At 41.2% G+C, this 16536-nt stretch overlaps 1 protein-coding gene across 8 annotated transcripts in view; it reads right to left on the reverse strand.

Moving 5' to 3' along the window:
• LARP1B (La ribonucleoprotein 1B) overlaps positions 1-16536 on the reverse strand; it is a 171588-nt gene that overhangs the window by 136801 nt on the left and 18251 nt on the right. For 6 of the 8 annotated variants that reach the window (XM_039479124.2, XM_039479123.2, XM_039479122.2 and 3 more), the window contains 5 exons: positions 16339-16398; positions 12373-12547; positions 9574-9714; positions 3483-3626; positions 3112-3277 (listed from right to left, as the gene is read on the reverse strand). In XM_039479124.2, the coding sequence (XP_039335058.1) occupies positions 3112-3277; positions 3483-3626; positions 9574-9714; positions 12373-12547; positions 16339-16380 (668 nt within the window). In that variant the 5' untranslated portion in view covers positions 16381-16398. Of the gene's footprint in view, positions 1-1568; positions 1824-3111; positions 3278-3482; positions 3627-9573; positions 9715-12372; positions 12548-16338; positions 16399-16536 lie in introns of those variants that run through there. The other 2 variants (XM_074396917.1, XM_074396916.1) reach the window with 2 other exon arrangements.

Below are 16536 nucleotides of genomic sequence, written 5' to 3' on the forward strand. Positions count from 1 at the left end.
GGATTACAGGTGTAAGCCACCATGCCCTGGTCTCATTTACTCTTTTTAAACACTGAAGAAAAAATCTAAATCTTAAAGAAATGAACATTCTGATGGCTGTTACACCTCAAAAACCTTATTCATAGTGTCTGACATGTGGTAAATACATAGTATATGTATTAAAATTCTAAAATTTCAGGCTGGGCACAGTGGCTCACACCTGTAATCCTAGTACTTTTGGAGGCTATGCGGGGGTGGATCACCTGATATCAGGAATTCAAGACCAGTCTGACCAACATGGCAAAACCCCGTCTCTACTAAAAATACAAAATCAGCTGGGTGTGGTGGTACATGCCTGCAATCCCAGCTACTACGGAGGCTGAGGCAGGAGAATCACCTGGACCTGGGAGGTGGAGGTTGCAGTAAGCCGAGATTGTACCATTGTACTCCAGCCTGGGCCATGAGCAAAACTCTATCTCAAAAAAAAGAAAAAACATTCTAAAATTTCGGACATTAAGACATTTGATTTAGTCACAAGTTACAACTGTTCTTAGCTGTGAGATGTGAACTTCCCTGAATCAATAATAAACTGTCCTGGCCAGGCATGGTGGCTCTCGCCTGTAATCCCAGAACTTTGGGAGGCTGAGGCAGGTGGACTACCTGAGGTCAGCAGTTTGAGACCAGCCTGACCAGCATGGTGTAAAACCTTGTCTCTACTAAAAACACAAAAATTAGCTGGGCATGGTGGCACATGCTTGCAATCCCAGCTACTGGGGAGACTGAGGCAGGAGGATCTCTTGAACCTGAAAGATGGAAGTTACAGTGAGCCGAGATTGTGCCATTGCACTACAGCCTGAACAACAAGAGCAAAACTCGACCTCAAGAGAAAAAAAAAAAATTTTTTTTTTAACCCTCAATTGCCAGGCACAGTGGCTCACGCCTATAACCCCAGCACTTTGGGAGGCTGAGGCAGGCAGATCACGAGGTCAAGAGATCGAGACCATCATGGCCAACATAGTAAAACCCCGTCTCTACTAAAATATAAAAATTAGCTGGGCGTGGTGGCGCACATCTGTAGTCCCAGCTACTCGGGAGGCTGAAGCAGGAGAATTGCCTGAACCCAGGATGTGGAGGTTGCAGTGAGCCAAGATCGCGCCACTGCACTCCAGCCTGGCGCCTGGCAATAGAGCAAGACTCCATCTCAAAAAATAAATAAATAAATAAACAAAAATTTAAAAACCTCAATCATTTTGAAAACATTTAAGCCTCGTAGTTTAGAATACGTTTTGCATCATTTTTCCACAGGTGTCAGAAAAACATTTTAGTGACTTCTCAGAAAGAAAATCAAAACCTTAATCAATCAACCTATCTACATATTAGAAACCAAATAATACAAAGTGAAAAGCACAACTCCTTCAAAGCTAAATCTCCACTAATCAAAGAATAGTAATAGTAACAAGCCACACTAAACCTGGTGCTCTACTAACATTTGCCAAAATCCCTACTGCTAGAACAGCAAAAAAAGGAGGCATGACCAATGCCTTATCTGACATTTTGATCAGTGTCCTAGGGACATCATCAAGTCCTACCTTAGAGGCTCTGGATTCTACACTGCATGATCAGAAATTTTGTCAACAATGAAGTAGCTCTGCTCCTCCCTCACTTGTATGAGCACACTGGAGGCCGATTATCCTGACATGGAGTTGCATGTCCACTGTCAGGTCTCAGAAGGGGCTTGGCAGCAAAAGTTACAAAAAAGACAGTAATAGTGGTATGAAGTTGACAGCCACATGTCAAGCACTTTCTGCCCATAAAAAGGCCCTTTTCTTCAGTGTTTGCATCAACTGTAACAAAAGAAGCAAGAACAAAATAAACAAGTTGCTTCACACTGTAAGCAAATTGGATCCACCATGAAGGCATCCCAGGAAGGTGCCTGGTTGATGATGATGAAGAAATTTTCTAGGAACAGAATAGGGTCTATTTTATTTTGGAATAATAGATGATTTTTTAAAAATCTATATTCCAGCTAAATAAATGATTTTTAAATGCTTATGCTCCTTCAAAAATAGCCCTTTTCTTTCACCTTGTAAGGATAGAAAAATTTCAAGTTTTAACAAATTGGTTATGCATATTGCTTGGATTTTTGCCTCTATAAAAACATACTATATAAATAAGCAAAATGTCCTTTATAATACTAATATGCATATGGTTTGTTTTTTCTTTCAGAAAATAGAACTAATATTCTCCTGACTTCACATTCAGTACCCAGAAAGCAACTATTATGAGAACTAGAGTATGAAGTCTGAACTAAAAGATAAGGTAGTCTCCCTTTAATATGTGTCAAAAGAAGAACTTAGAAGATAAAAAACAAACTTAGAATTCAGAAGTCAATTGCTAAGAAGAAAGTCAAAAGATACCTACCACCATTTTTGTCATTTATGTTCATTTGCAAATTCTAATATAAACACCTATTGGCAAATAATGAGACAAATTTTACTTGTCCAATTTCAAGCATATAAGAGTACAGCTGTATATTTATTCATATTATGCAATAATATTTTACCTAATCTCATTTAAGGAGAAAAATATCTAGTAGGGGAACCAAGAGACTTATATAAACATTGTAAACTAAATATGAAATTTTAAAAATACCTATTTTAATCATATATCCTAAAAATATATAATCAAAATAATTTTAATATTTCCAACATTTACTAATACGTAGTTTTAAAAACGTTACAACAGGCTGGGCATGGTGGCTCACACCTATAATCCCAGCACTTTGGGAGGCTGAGGTGGGCTAATCAACTGAGGCCCAGAGTTCAAGACCAGCCTGGCCAACATGGCGAAACACTGTCTCCACGAAAAATATAAAAATTAGCCAGGTGTAGTGGCATGTGCCTGTAATCCCAGCTACCCAGGAGGCTGAGGCAGGAGAATCACTTGAACCCAAGAGGCAGAGGTTGCATTGAGCCAAGATCATACCACTACACTCCAGCCTGGGTGACAGAGTGAGACTTTGTTTCAAAAAAAAAAAAAAAAAGTTATAATATATTCATTATCAATGACATTTAAATATGATATTGCAACAGATTTTGCTGTCTCATCTGCTTAAATCAAACATCCACTTACATTTGACGCTTAATATACTCTTTAAGCAATGCTTCTTCCACAGGATACACCTGTACACCTGTACCATCATCATAGTAATACATCATACTGGTATTAAGTTCTGTTTGAAATGGTTGATCAGTCCTTTCACCATGTTCTTGATAACCATATGAATAATCAAAGTTCACTTGATGTGAATAAAGAAAAAGAAAAGTAATCACACATTAGGAAAAAAAAGCAGTTACTATGGATAAAGTGAAGAACTTCAAAGGTTAACAAATATAAAACCATCTATTATCAAACAAAAAAAATTAGTTAAAACATAATACAGGATAGTTGCTCTGTTTCTTTCAAAGTTTATCTAATTTAACAAAACAAAAATTATGTCATACATCGAGGATTTCCTCTGCCTCGTCCTCTTCCCCGTCCTCGGCCTCTTCCTCGGCCTCTAAAGGAACCTCGGATATTACCACCCTCGCTTCTCACACTGGAAACTTCATCTTGATCATCTCTTTTTTCTCTATCTCGCCTCCAACCTTTTAAAAATAAAAATATTTTTATGTACTCCAATTTGCAAATAAAATAACATGATTATCTTTATAAAAACATAGTAGCCACCTTCTTTTCACTTCGTAACTAATTAATAATAAAACTAATTAATTAATTAGTAACTAAAACTAATTAATAAGTCCCAGGCATTTTTCAGATGGATACAAACTGAAAAAGATCCAACAGGAATTTATCAAAAATATCTCCAGCATAAAACAGACCTCAAAAAGTATTAGCATATGAAGAATACATTCTAACAAGTGTAACAACATACTAGAAAGATAAAGAGATACTTTTATTAAGATTGCAGCTGTTAAAGATTCAAGAAGTTCCAAGATTACTAAGTTTGTACTACATATTTCTACCAAAGCAGGTGGGGAGAAAAAAAAAAAGTTTGTACTACAAAAAACTCCTAAAAAAACACTTTTCACAAAATATCTAAGGATGGTTCTATTTAAGTAAATGTCATTCCTTATAAAGTAAAAAGGAAATGAAAACACAAAACAAATTGAGAAAAGGTATCTGAAGCAACATGTAGAAATTCTATCTGGAGTACATATAATAACTCATACCACACTCTCTCATGCAACATGCACGCACGCACACACACACACACACATTCTCTCTCTCTCTCTCTCTCTCTCTCTCTCTCTCTCCCCCCGCCATGGGAAAAATGTCTAAAATACAATCAGGGCAACAAAATGCAAGTGGACAATAAATACGCAAAACAGTGCCTACCAATGGGTCAATAATCATAAAAGACCAGGCACGGTGACTCCGGCTTGTAACCCCAGCACTTTGGGAAGCCAAGGTGGATGGATAACTTGAGGTCAGGAGCTGAAGACCAGAGTGGTCAACATAGTAAAACCCATTCTCTACTAAAAATACAAAAAACCATAGCGCACACTATTTGGGGGCTGAGGGAAGAGAATCACTTGAACCCGAGAGGCAGGGGCTGCAGTGAGGGGAGATCACACCACTGCACTCCAGCCTAGGCTACAGAGCGAGATTCCCTCTCAAAAAAAAAAAAAAAAGGAAAAAAAGGAAAAAAAAATCCTCAAAAGAGGCTCACACTTGTGATAACAGCACTTTGGTAGGTTGAGGCAGGCAAATTGCTTGAGTGCAGGAGTCCAAGACCAGCCTGAGAAACATGGCAAAACCCTGCCTGTACTAAAAATACAAAAAAATTAGCCAAGCGGCCGGGCGCAGTGGCTCACACCTGTAATCCCAGCACTTTGGAAGGCCGAGGCGGGTGGATCACGAGGTCAAGAGATTGAGACCATCCTGGTCAAAATGATGAAACCCCGTCTCTACTAAAAATACAAAAAAAATTAGCTGGGCATGGTGGCGCGTGCCTGTAATCCCAGCTACTCAGGAGGCTGAGGCAGGAGAATTGCCTGAACCCAGGAGGCGGAGGTTGCAGTGAGCCGAGATCGCGCCATTGCACTCCAGCCTGGGCAACGAGAGTGAAACTCCGTCTCAAAAAAAAAAAAAAAAAATTAGCCAAGCATGGTGGTGCCAGTTGTGTTGTCCCAGCTACTCAGGAGGCCCAGAGGTGGAGGTTGCAGTGAGCTGAGATACCACTACTGCATTCAAGGCTGGGAGAAGGGTGAGACGCCATCTCAAAAAAAGGTAATCATCATCATCATAAAAAGAAAAAGAGCCAGGTGCAGTGGCTCAGGACTGTAACCCCAGCACTTTGGGAGGCCTAGGCAGGCAGGTCACTTGAGGTCAGGAATTCAAGACCAGCTTAGCCAACACAGCTAAAACCCATCTCTACTAAAAATACAAAAATTAGCCAGGCATGGTGGTACGTGCCTGTAATCCCAGCTACTTGGTAGGCTGAGGCAGAAGAATTGTTTGAATCTGGGAGGCAGAGGAAGTTGCTGTGTGCCCAGAACCTGCTACTGCACTCCAGCCTGGGTGACAGAGCAAGACTTGGTCTCAGAAAAAAAAAAGAAAAGAAAAGCAAACAGTGCTCAGCCTTACTGACTATGAGAAATGCAAATTAAGATAATGAAAGGCTTTTTACCCCAGTATAACAAATACTTTAATGTCTCTAATATGAAATGTTCAAGGTAGAACATTAGCCGGGCACGATGGCTCACACCTGTAATCCCAGCACTTTGGGAGGCTCTGGTGGGCAGAGAGAACTTGAGGTCAGGAGTTAAGACCAGCCTGGCCGACATGGCGAAACTCATCTCTACTAAAAATACAAAAATTAGCCAGGCATGGTGGCGGGCGCCTGTAGTCCCAGCAACTCAGAAGGCTGAGGCAAGAGAATCACTTGAATTCGGGAGGCAGAGGTTGCAGTGAGCCGAGATCTCTCCACTGAACTCCAGCCTGGGCATCAAAAAAAAAGGGTAAACATTCGTATATTGTTAGTGAGGTTGAAAATAGATATATCCACTTTGAAAATCAACTTGGAATAATCTAATAAATGTGAAGATATACAAATCCTAGAGACAAAGTTTCACAACCTTAGTGCTTTAGACTGTGGTGTAGGGGCTGATCTGGGGACTACAGGACGTTGAGCATCATCCATGACCACCAGGCCACTAGGTGCCAGTAGCAACCACTCACCTCCCTCAGTTGTAACAACCAGTAATAAATATCTCAAGACAATGCCAAATGACTCTTTGGGGGAAAAAAAATCACCCTCCTTGAGAACATTACCCTAGATCCCATAGTTCCATATTCAACGCTTATCCTAAAATAGTATTTTTTCAAATATTTCTTTCTTTCTTTTTTTTTTTTTTTAAACAGAGATGAGGTCTCACTATGTTACCCAGCTGGTCTCAAACTCCTGAGTTCAAGCGATTCACCTACCTCCCTCTCCCAAAGTGCTGGGATTACAGACGTGCACCACTGCACCCAAGCACTTTTTCAAACATTTCTGCCTTAATCTGTAAGGTTACATCACACCAGCACACTTACAAAAATTTTCTGCAATTTAAACACATATCATTTAAAATTTTACTATGTGAAGCACTCTAGGTTTTTTTTTGTTTTTTGTTTTTTGTTTTTCAGACAGAGTCTTACTCTGTCACCAGGCTGGAGTGCAGTGGCGCAATCTTGGCTCACTGCAACCTCCACCTCCTGGGTTGAAGCGATTCTTTCGCCTCAGCCTCCCGAGTAGCTGGGACCACAGGCATGTGCCACCACGCCCGGCTAATTTTTTGTATTTTTAGTAGAAATGAGGTTTCACCGTGTTGGCCAGTATGGTCTCGATCTCTTGACCTCATGATCGGCCCGCCTCGGCCTCCCAAAGTGCTGGGATTACAGGTGTGAGCCACCGCACCCAGTCAGCACTCTAGGTTTTAAAAAACCTGATCATGACCCAATATACTGATTTTATAACCCACTCACAAACTTTAGTCTGCAGTCTGAAAAAATTACCCTAGAGTACCTCTTGTACTTGTGTACTGGAACACATGCATTAAAATGTTTATGGTAGTTCCTTAATATCAAAAAACTAGAAGCACAATCCAAATATACACTATTAGTACAGATTTTATCAAATAGTGAAACAGCCTTTCAGCAGAAAGAGAAAAGAAGAAAGACAGTAATACAATCAACATGCATTAATCTAAGAAAAAGCAGGCTGAATTTTAAAAAAATTCCTGCCAAAGAATGTTAATAAAGTCATATTGCATGGCAATTTCAAAACGTGCAAGAAACCAACACACTTAAGATCATTTTCTCCGAGAAAATGGGATGAACTGTGGAGGGCACAAAGGGAAGTTTAAAGGTAACAGTAACATACATTCTCAAACAGGGTGAGTTTCCACTGTTCATCATCATCATCCTCATCCTCACCATTATTAATGTTGATTTTAGAGATGGGGGTCTCACTCTGTCACTCAGGCTGCAGTGGCATCATCACAGCTCACTGTAGCCTTCAACTCTTGGGCTCTCAAGCAAGCCTCCTACCTCCTCAGCCTACCAAGTAGGTGGAACTACAGGTGAGTACCACCACAATCATCTCATTATACTGTTGTTCCATATAATTTTATGTCTATTTTTTCATATATTCAATATTTAATGAGAAAAAAGTAATTAAATTATGAGTATCCATTACCTTTAGAATGAAAACTTAAAATGACATTTTGAGAAATAGGAACAAAAAGTCAGTTTTTCTATAGCCAAGTTATTGTTTTATTTTGTTTTTGTTGTTTTTTGAGGATGGACTCTTGCTCTTGTTGCCCAAGCTGCAGTGCAATGGCACAACTCAACTCACTGAAACCTCTGCCTCCCAGGTTCAAGCAATTCTCCTGCCTCAGCCTCCTGAGTAGCTGGGGTTACAGGCATGCACCACCATGCCCGGCCCATTTTTCTATGTTTAGTAGAGCCGAGGCATGGTGGTGGCTCACACCTGTAACCCCAGCACTTTGGGAGGCCGAATCACCTGAGGTTGGGAGTTCAAGACCAGCCTGACCAACATGGATAATCCCCATCTCTACTAAAAATATAAAATTAGCTGGGCGTGGTGGCATATGCCTGTAATTCCAGCTATTCAGGAGGCTGAGGAATGAGAATCACTTAAACCTGGCAGGCAGAGGTTGTGGTGAGCCAAGACTGAGCCACCACTGTACTGCAGCCTAAGCAACAAGGGCAAAACTCCATCTTAAAAAAAAAAATTAAAAAAAAAAAACTGAAGAAAATTAAAAATTTTTAACAAATCTAGAATACACTACCTCAACCAAGTAATCAAAGTTAATAATCAGTGTTGTAGCCAGTAGCAATGGCTCACACCTGTAATCCCAACACTGGGACGTCAAGGTGGGTGGATCACCTGAGGTCAAAATTTCAACACCAGCCAATATGGTGAAACCATGACTCTGCTAAAAATACAAAAATTGGCCAGGCATGGTAGCATGCACCTGTACTCCCAGCCAGTCGGGAGGCTGAGGGAAGAACTGCTTGAACCCAGGAGGCAGAGACTACGGTGAGGCCAGATCACGCGCCACTGCCCTCCAGCCTATGCGAAAGAACAAGACTCCACCTCAAACAAAAAAACATAAATAATAATAGTCAAACTAATAATCAAATACAGCTACGGGGTAATCAAAGTTACTATCTTCAATAATAGGACAAACCAAGGTCATATTCATTCCCATGCAATGCACTAAGAAGAAAATCATATATATATATGTATTTGGAGAAAGAGTCTCACTCTGTCGCCCAGGCTGGAGTGCAGTGGCACAATCTGGGCTCAGCGTAACCTCTGCCTCCTGGATTCAAGCGATTCTCCTGCCTCAGCCTCCCCGGTAGCTAGGACTACAGGCACCTGCCACCACGCCCAGCTAATTTTTCGTATTTTCAGTAGAGATGGGGTTTCACCATGTTAGCCAGAACGGTCTCAATCTCCTGACCTCATGATCCACCTTCCTCAGCATCTCAATGTTGGGGTTATAGGCATGAGCCACCACGCCAGACGATACATTTTCTCATACAGCACTCCTGCCAAAAATTCACAACCCCAATCCAATCATAAGGAAACATCAGAAAACCCAAAGTACGGGATATCTATATTATAATTATCTTACAATCTTCAAAAAAATCAATGTCATTAAAGATAAAAGCAAAGAACTGTTACAGATTAACGGAGCCTAAAGAGGAAAAATAAAATAAAATGAAATGGGGGATCCCACAATGGATTCCTTGGGGCAGGGGAGGGGCAACTATAAAGGACTTTAGTGAAAAAAATATGCTTGTGGACAATCACATTGTATTAACGTTAAGTTTCACTGTTGTTCATTGTGTTATAGTTATATTATTCTTATGAAATATACCCTGAAGATATTTGGAGCTAAATTGACATGAGGTCTGCAATTTATTCTCAAATGGTTTATACTACATGTAGTTATTAAAATAATGAGCATTAAGACTAAGTCTTTCCTAAGTCATTTTTCTCTTAGAACGGTAACTTACTTCGTGTATCATTTCTCCTATTGTTATGTGTTGGTTTATTTGCTTCAGGTTGACATCTTGAGCTGTTCCGGGATCCAGGTCTTTCTTGACTCTCTGGTCTTACATCATCTAAGTGAAGTGGTACCCACTTGTGCTTATTAGCTTGAAGAAAACAAAATAAAATCATTTAAGGACAAATGTACAATTTTCACTAAAGCCTTGCAATTTGAAAGTATTCTGAATTTTAATTAAGTGAAAAACTTAATGTGTATTTTAAGATTATTTGTAAAGAGGCCAGGCACACTGGCTCACACTATATCCCCAGCACTTTGAGAGGCCGAGGTGGGCAGATGACTTGAGGCCAGGAGTTCAAGACCATCTTGGCTAACATGGTGAAACTCCATCTCTACTAAAAATACAAAAAAAAATTAGCTGGATGAGGTGGCACTTGCCTGTAATCCCAGCTACCTGGGAGGCTAAGGCATGAGTATCACTTGAGCCTGGGAGGCAGAGGTTGCAGTGATCCAAGACTGAGCCACTGCACTCCAGACTGGGTGACAACAGAGCGAAATAAACAAAAAAAAAGAATGGGGAGGGCCGGGTGCGGTGGCTCAAGCCTGTAATCCCAGCACTTTGGGAGGCCGAGGCGGGTGGATCATGATGTCAAGAGATCGAGACCATCTTGGTCAACATGGTGAAACCCCATCTCTACTAAAAATATAAAACATTAGCTGGGCATGGTGGCGCGTGTCTGTAATCCCAGCTACTCAGGAGGTTGAGGCAGGAGAATTGCCTGAACCCAGGTGACGGAGGTTGCAGTGAGCCGAGATCGCGCCATTGCAGTCCAGCCTGGGTAACAAGAGTGAAACTTCATCTCAAAAAAAAAAAAAAAAAAAAAAAGAATGGGGACAAATTTTTCTAACAATCACTTGGTTGTTTTGTTCTCACTGCTTTTGAGCAATGAGCCTTTATTCTTTGTATCAAGTGAGCATAATGCTTACCCTGTACCAAGAATTAGAAACTATTCAAGTAAATGATCAGTCTACGGTAAAAGTTAAAGTATTAAAGAAGTTGGCAACAACTTTACCATTAAATGTCCCCTCCCATGCCATATCACCTCCAGAGACTTCTTGGTTCAACAGTTTCCCATGGCACCCAAAATAAAATCCTAACTCCAAATTACAAAGGACTTGTATACCATGGACCTTGTCTATCTATGTCTCTAACCTCTCCTCCTGCTACTCTCTAGAAAATCACCTTGCTTCAGTCACTGACAACTTGACAGTTTAAAGCCTTTTTCTGCCTTGAAGCCCCTAGAGACACTTGTACCAAGACTCGACCACTGAATGAGTATATGCTTGTCCCGAGACACACAAAAAGTTCAGAAAAGAAAATGGAAAAAGATATGAACACAATATTTTTATTCCTTCAAAGTGTAATTTTGACAGGAGAATGTTACGAGGGAAAAGGTTAACTAAAATTTTTTTTTTTTTTTTTTTTTTTTTTTTTGAGACAGAGTTTCGCTCTTGTTACCCAGGCTGGAGTGCAATGGCGCGATCTCGGCTCACCGCAACCTCCGCCTCCTGGGTTCAGGCAATTCTCCTGCCTCAGCCTCCTGAGTAGCTGGGATTACAGGCACACGCCACCATGCCCAGCTAATTTTTTGTATTTTTAGTAGAGACGGGGTTTCACCATGTTGACCAGGATGGTCTTGATCTCTCGACCTCGTGATTCACCCGCCTCGGCCTCCCAAAGTGCTGGGATTACAGGCTTGAGCCACCGCGCCCGGCAGGTTAACTAAAATTATTCCAACTTTTCTTTTTTTCTGAGATAGAGTCTTGCTCTGTCTCTCCCAGGCTGAAGTGCAGTGGCACGATCTCAGTTCACTGCAACCTCCGCTTCCTGGGTTCAAGCAATTCTCCTGCCTTGGCCTCCTGAGTACCTGAGACTACAGGTCTGCACCTACCATGTCTGGCTTTTTTTTTTTTTTTTTTTTTTTTTTTTTGTATTTTTAGTGGAGACAGGGTTTCACCAAGTTTGCCAGGCTGGTCTCAAACTCTGACCTCAAGTGATCTGCCCACCTCGGCCTTCCAAAGTACTAGGATTACAGGCATGAGCCACCAACCCCAGCCCATTCTAACTTTTCTCTCAGGAAAAAAAAAAATGTATTTAATTTTCACAGTACTTCCTAAATATAAGGAGCAGTCCAATGCAGATCTAAAAGAACAATAATTGTCACACAACTTTCCAAGAATGTATCTACAACCATACCTGTAAATGGAACTCCATTCCATTTTCTTACATAGACTACAAGTTACACGCAAAAAGAAAAGCTTAAGGCCGGGCGCGGTGGCTCAAGCCTGTAATCCCAGCACTTTGGGAGGCCAAGGTGGGTGGATCACGAGGTCGAGAGATCGAGACCATCCTGGTCAACATGGTGAAACCCCGTCTCTACTAAAAATACAAAAAATTAGCTGGGCATGGTGGCACGTGCCTGTAATTCCAGCTACTCAGGAGGCTGAGGCAGGAGAATTGCCTGAACCCAGGAGGCGGAAGTTGCGGTGAGCCGAGATCGCGCCATTGCACTCCAGCCTGGGTAACAAGAGCGAAACTCCGTCTCAAAAAAAAAAAAAAAAAAAAGAAAAGCTTAATCATTGACAAATGTTACAAAAGCAAATGAGTTACTACTGTAAATTGCTTATCCTGAAGAAATACAAACTATACATTTCTGACTACCAGAGATCAGTTAATTAAATACAATTCCTTATTACAACTTTCTGGAAAATTTTAAAATCAAAATAAAGATACAGACAAACTGACCTCTCTTTCGTTGATTACTTGACTGAGCCTCATCTTCACTGACATTTTCTCCGGGACCATTTAATTTTGTTTCTCGGTTTTCTTTGCTCTCACTGTTACTTCTCTTTTCAATCTTCTCTTCTTTTTCTTTTCTATTTTGTGGCTTTTTATTTCCTTGGCTGAGGATGCTCTGACACTGCAGAAAGGGTTTCAGAATGAAATTATTTCCATTAACATTTTCACCAACATATCCCAAAATTTGTGGTAATATTCGTAACCTAAAACTGCAAAACAAATGACAAAAACTGTTATCAAGAGCAAAAAATTACTTTTCAAAAGACAGTTAAGAGAAAAGTCAAGCTGCAGACTAGGAGAAAGTATTTGATAAAGAACTTGTAGCTAAAATACATAATGAACTAACTTTCAAAATCAATTCCACTTTTTTTTGGTGGGGGGGGCATTGCCTCACTCTATCACCCACACTGGAGTGCAGTGGCATGATCTTAGCTCACTGCAGCCTCCAGCTCCTGGGTTCAAGCGATTCTCCTGCCTCAGCCTCCCTAGTAGCTGGGATTACAGGCACATATCACCACACCTGGCTAATTTTTGTATTTTTAGTAGAGACGGGGTTTGGCCATGCTGGTCTGGCTGGTCTCAAACTCCTGACACCAAATGATTCACCCTCCTCAGCCTCCCAAAGTGCTGGGATTACAGGCATGAGCCACCACATCCAGCCTTCCATTTTTTTTTTAAATGGGCAAGATTGATCAGATACTTTATCAAAAAGATATATTGCCCGGCGCAGTGGCTCAAGCCTGTAATCCCAGCACTTTGGGAGGCCGAGGCGGGTGGATCACAAGGTCAAGAGATCGAGACCATCCAGGTCAACATGGTGAAACCCCGTCTCTACTAAAAAAAAAAATACAAAAAATTAGCTGGGCATGGTGGCACATGCCTGTAATCCCAGCTACTCAGGAGGCTGAGGCAGGAGAATTGCTTGAACCCAGGAGGCGGAGGCTGCGGTGAGCCGAGATCGCGCCATTGCACTCCAGCCTGGATAACAAGAGCGAAACTCCGTCTCAAAAAACAAAACAAAACAAAACAAAAAAAAACAAAACAAAAAAGATATATTGATGGGAAATCTATAAAAAGATGATTGTCATCATTCATCAGAAAAATGCAAACTAAAACTGCAATGGGATACCATTCTATACTTACTAGAATAGCTAAAAAAAAATTTTTAAACTAACTGTATTAAAAGTGAGTAAAGATGGGCGCAGTGGCTCACATCTGTAATCCTAGCACTTTGGGAGGCCAAGGCAGGTAGATCACTTGAGCTCAGGAGTTCGAGACCAGCCTGGGCACATGGCCCATCTCTATAAAAAACACACAAAAAAATTAGCCAGGCAAGGTGGCCCATGCCTATAGTCCCATCTACTTGCCAGGCTGAGGTGGAAAGATCACTTGAGCCCAGGAGTCAAGGCTGCACTGAGCTGAGATCACGCCACTGCACTCCAGCCCAGGTGACAAGGTAAGACCTGGTCTCAAGAACGAAAAAAAAAAGAACATGAGTGAAGACGTGAAGTACCTGGAATTCACATACACTGCTGATTGAAGTGCAAATTCAGCAGTTTCTTACAACGCTAAAACAGATACTACTATATGATCCAGCCTAGTTATATATCCAAGAAAAAAAGAAAGCCTATATTTATGCAAAATTTTCTACACAAATGTTCATAGAGCAGTTTTATCTGTAACGGCCAAAACCCAAAATTAATCCAAAAGTCCATTAACAATAGGTGAATTAATAAACTGTGTTACATCCATACTATTCAGCAAGAAAAAGGAATGAACTGCTGACAAACAAGTAAATCCCAAAATAATCATACTGAGCAGAAGTCAGAAAAAAAAAGAGTACCTACTGAATGCTTCCACATATATAAAATGGCAGAAATTGCAAATATAAGGTTACCTCTGAAGAATACAACCAGATGAGGCCGGGTGCGGCGGCTCACGCCTGTAATCCCACCACTTTAGGAGGCCGAGGTGGGTGGATCACTTGACATCAGAAGTTAGAGACTAGCCTGGCCAACATTGTGAAACACCATCTTTACTAAAAATATAGAAAACATTAGCCCAGTGTGGTGGCAGGTTGCTTGTAATCCCAGCTACTCAGAAGGCTGAGGCAGAAGAATCACTTAAACCTGGGAGGCGGAGGTTGCAGTGAATTGAAATCACACCACTGCACTCCAGCCTGGGCAAAAGAGCAAGATTCCATCTCAAAAAAAAAAAAAAGAAGAAGAACACAACCAGATGAGGGAAATGTGATTAATGAAATTGGGTTATCTGAAAAGTAGGTAAAACTATCGAATGGATAGCTGCCAAGTTTTCAGCAACTGTTTATCAATCTATGTGATTTTATACAAATAAAAAATTTTGATTACAACTTGTAACATGTCTTCATTATTACAGAAATAGACAAGACATGGTAGCTAACGCCTATAATCCCTGCACTTTGGGAGACTGAGGTGAGCCAATCACTTGAGCTCAGGAGTTCGATACCAGCCTGGGCAACATGGCCAAACCTCATCTCTACAAAAAGATTAAAAATCTGCCAGTGTGGTGGTGCATACCTGCAGTCCCAGCTACTTAGGAGGTAAAGGTGGAGGGTCACCTGAGCCTGGGAGGCCGAGACTACCGTGAGCTGTGACTGTATTACTGTACTCCAGCCTGGGTAATGGAGTGAGATATTGTCTTTTGTTGTTGTTGTTGTTGAGACGGAGTTTCGCTCTTGGTACGCAGGCTGGAGTGCAATGGCACGATCTCGGCTCACCGCAACCTCCGCCTCCTGGGCTCAGGCAATTCTCCTGCCTCAGCCTCCTGAGTAGCTGGGATTACAGGCACGTGCCACCATGCCCAGCTACTTTTTTGTATTTTTAGTAGAGACGAGGTTTCACCATGTTGACCAGGATGGTCTCGATCTCTTGACCTTGGGATCCACCTGCCTCGGCCTCCCAAAGTGCTGGGATTACAGGCTTGAGCCACTGCGCCCAGCCGAGATATTGTCTTAAAAAAAAAAAAAAGAAAGAAAGAAAAAGAAGGGAGAGGGAGGGAGGCAGAGAGGGAGGGAGAGAGGGAAAGGCAGAGGGAGGGAGAGAGAGAGAGCCAGGGGCAGTGGCTCACACCTGTAATCCCAGAACTTTGGGAAGCCAAGGCAGGCAGATCACCTGAGGTCAGTGATTCAAGACCAGCCTGACCAACATGGAGAAACCCCATCTCTACTAAAAATACAAAATAAGCCAGATGTGGTGGTGCATGCCTGTAATCCCAGCTACTCAAGAGGCTGAGGCAGGAGAATCACTTGAACCTGGAAGGCAGAGATTGAAGTGAGCAGAGATCACACCATTGCTCTCCAGCCTGGGCAACAAGAGTGAGACTCAGTCTCAAAAAAAAAAAAAAAAAAAAAGAAGGAAAGAAAGAAATAATAGGTAAGGTTAAGCCTACCATGAGTAAAGCTTAAGTTCATTACTAATACTACTGGCAGCATCAAAGGATAACTGCAAATTAAACTAATAAAATGAAATCTTGATGATCAAGAAGATTTGCTGGTGGCTTAAACTGTAATCCCAACATTTTGGGATGCTCAGGCAGGAGGATCACCTGAGTATAGGAGTTGGAGACCAACAAAATCCCATCTCTATAAAAAATACAAAAATAGCTGTGCACCGTGCTGCATGCCTGCAGTCCCAGCTACTCCAGAGGTCGAGGTAGGAAGATCACCTGAGGTAGCAATTTGAGGCTACAATGAGCTGTGATCACACCAGTACACTCCAGCATGAAGACACAGCGAGACCCTGTCTCAAACAAATAAAAAATAAATCTGTCTGCCACTATGACAATTCTTTACATTTTAAGTAAAATAAAATTCTACATGTTGAAATGAACATATTTTCCTTTAAAAAAAAAAAAAAAAACTTTAATACTCACTCCAGTGTTCACTAATTCACTTGGTGTTGGCCAATTCTCCATATCGCTGAAATAACTAGCCTAAGAAGTAACAAATAAGTGTTATGTCTGCAAATTAGTTTTAGAAACTTTAAGAAGAAAAACATTTTCTAAAAATGAAAGGAGTTTTAATAATCATTTATATTCAGTTACATGAAGGCATCTGCCAAAGTAATCCAA

The sequence above is a fragment of the Saimiri boliviensis genome, chromosome 3 (assembly GCF_048565385.1).
Source record: "Saimiri boliviensis isolate mSaiBol1 chromosome 3, mSaiBol1.pri, whole genome shotgun sequence".
Taxonomy (NCBI): Eukaryota; Metazoa; Chordata; class Mammalia; order Primates; family Cebidae; genus Saimiri; species Saimiri boliviensis.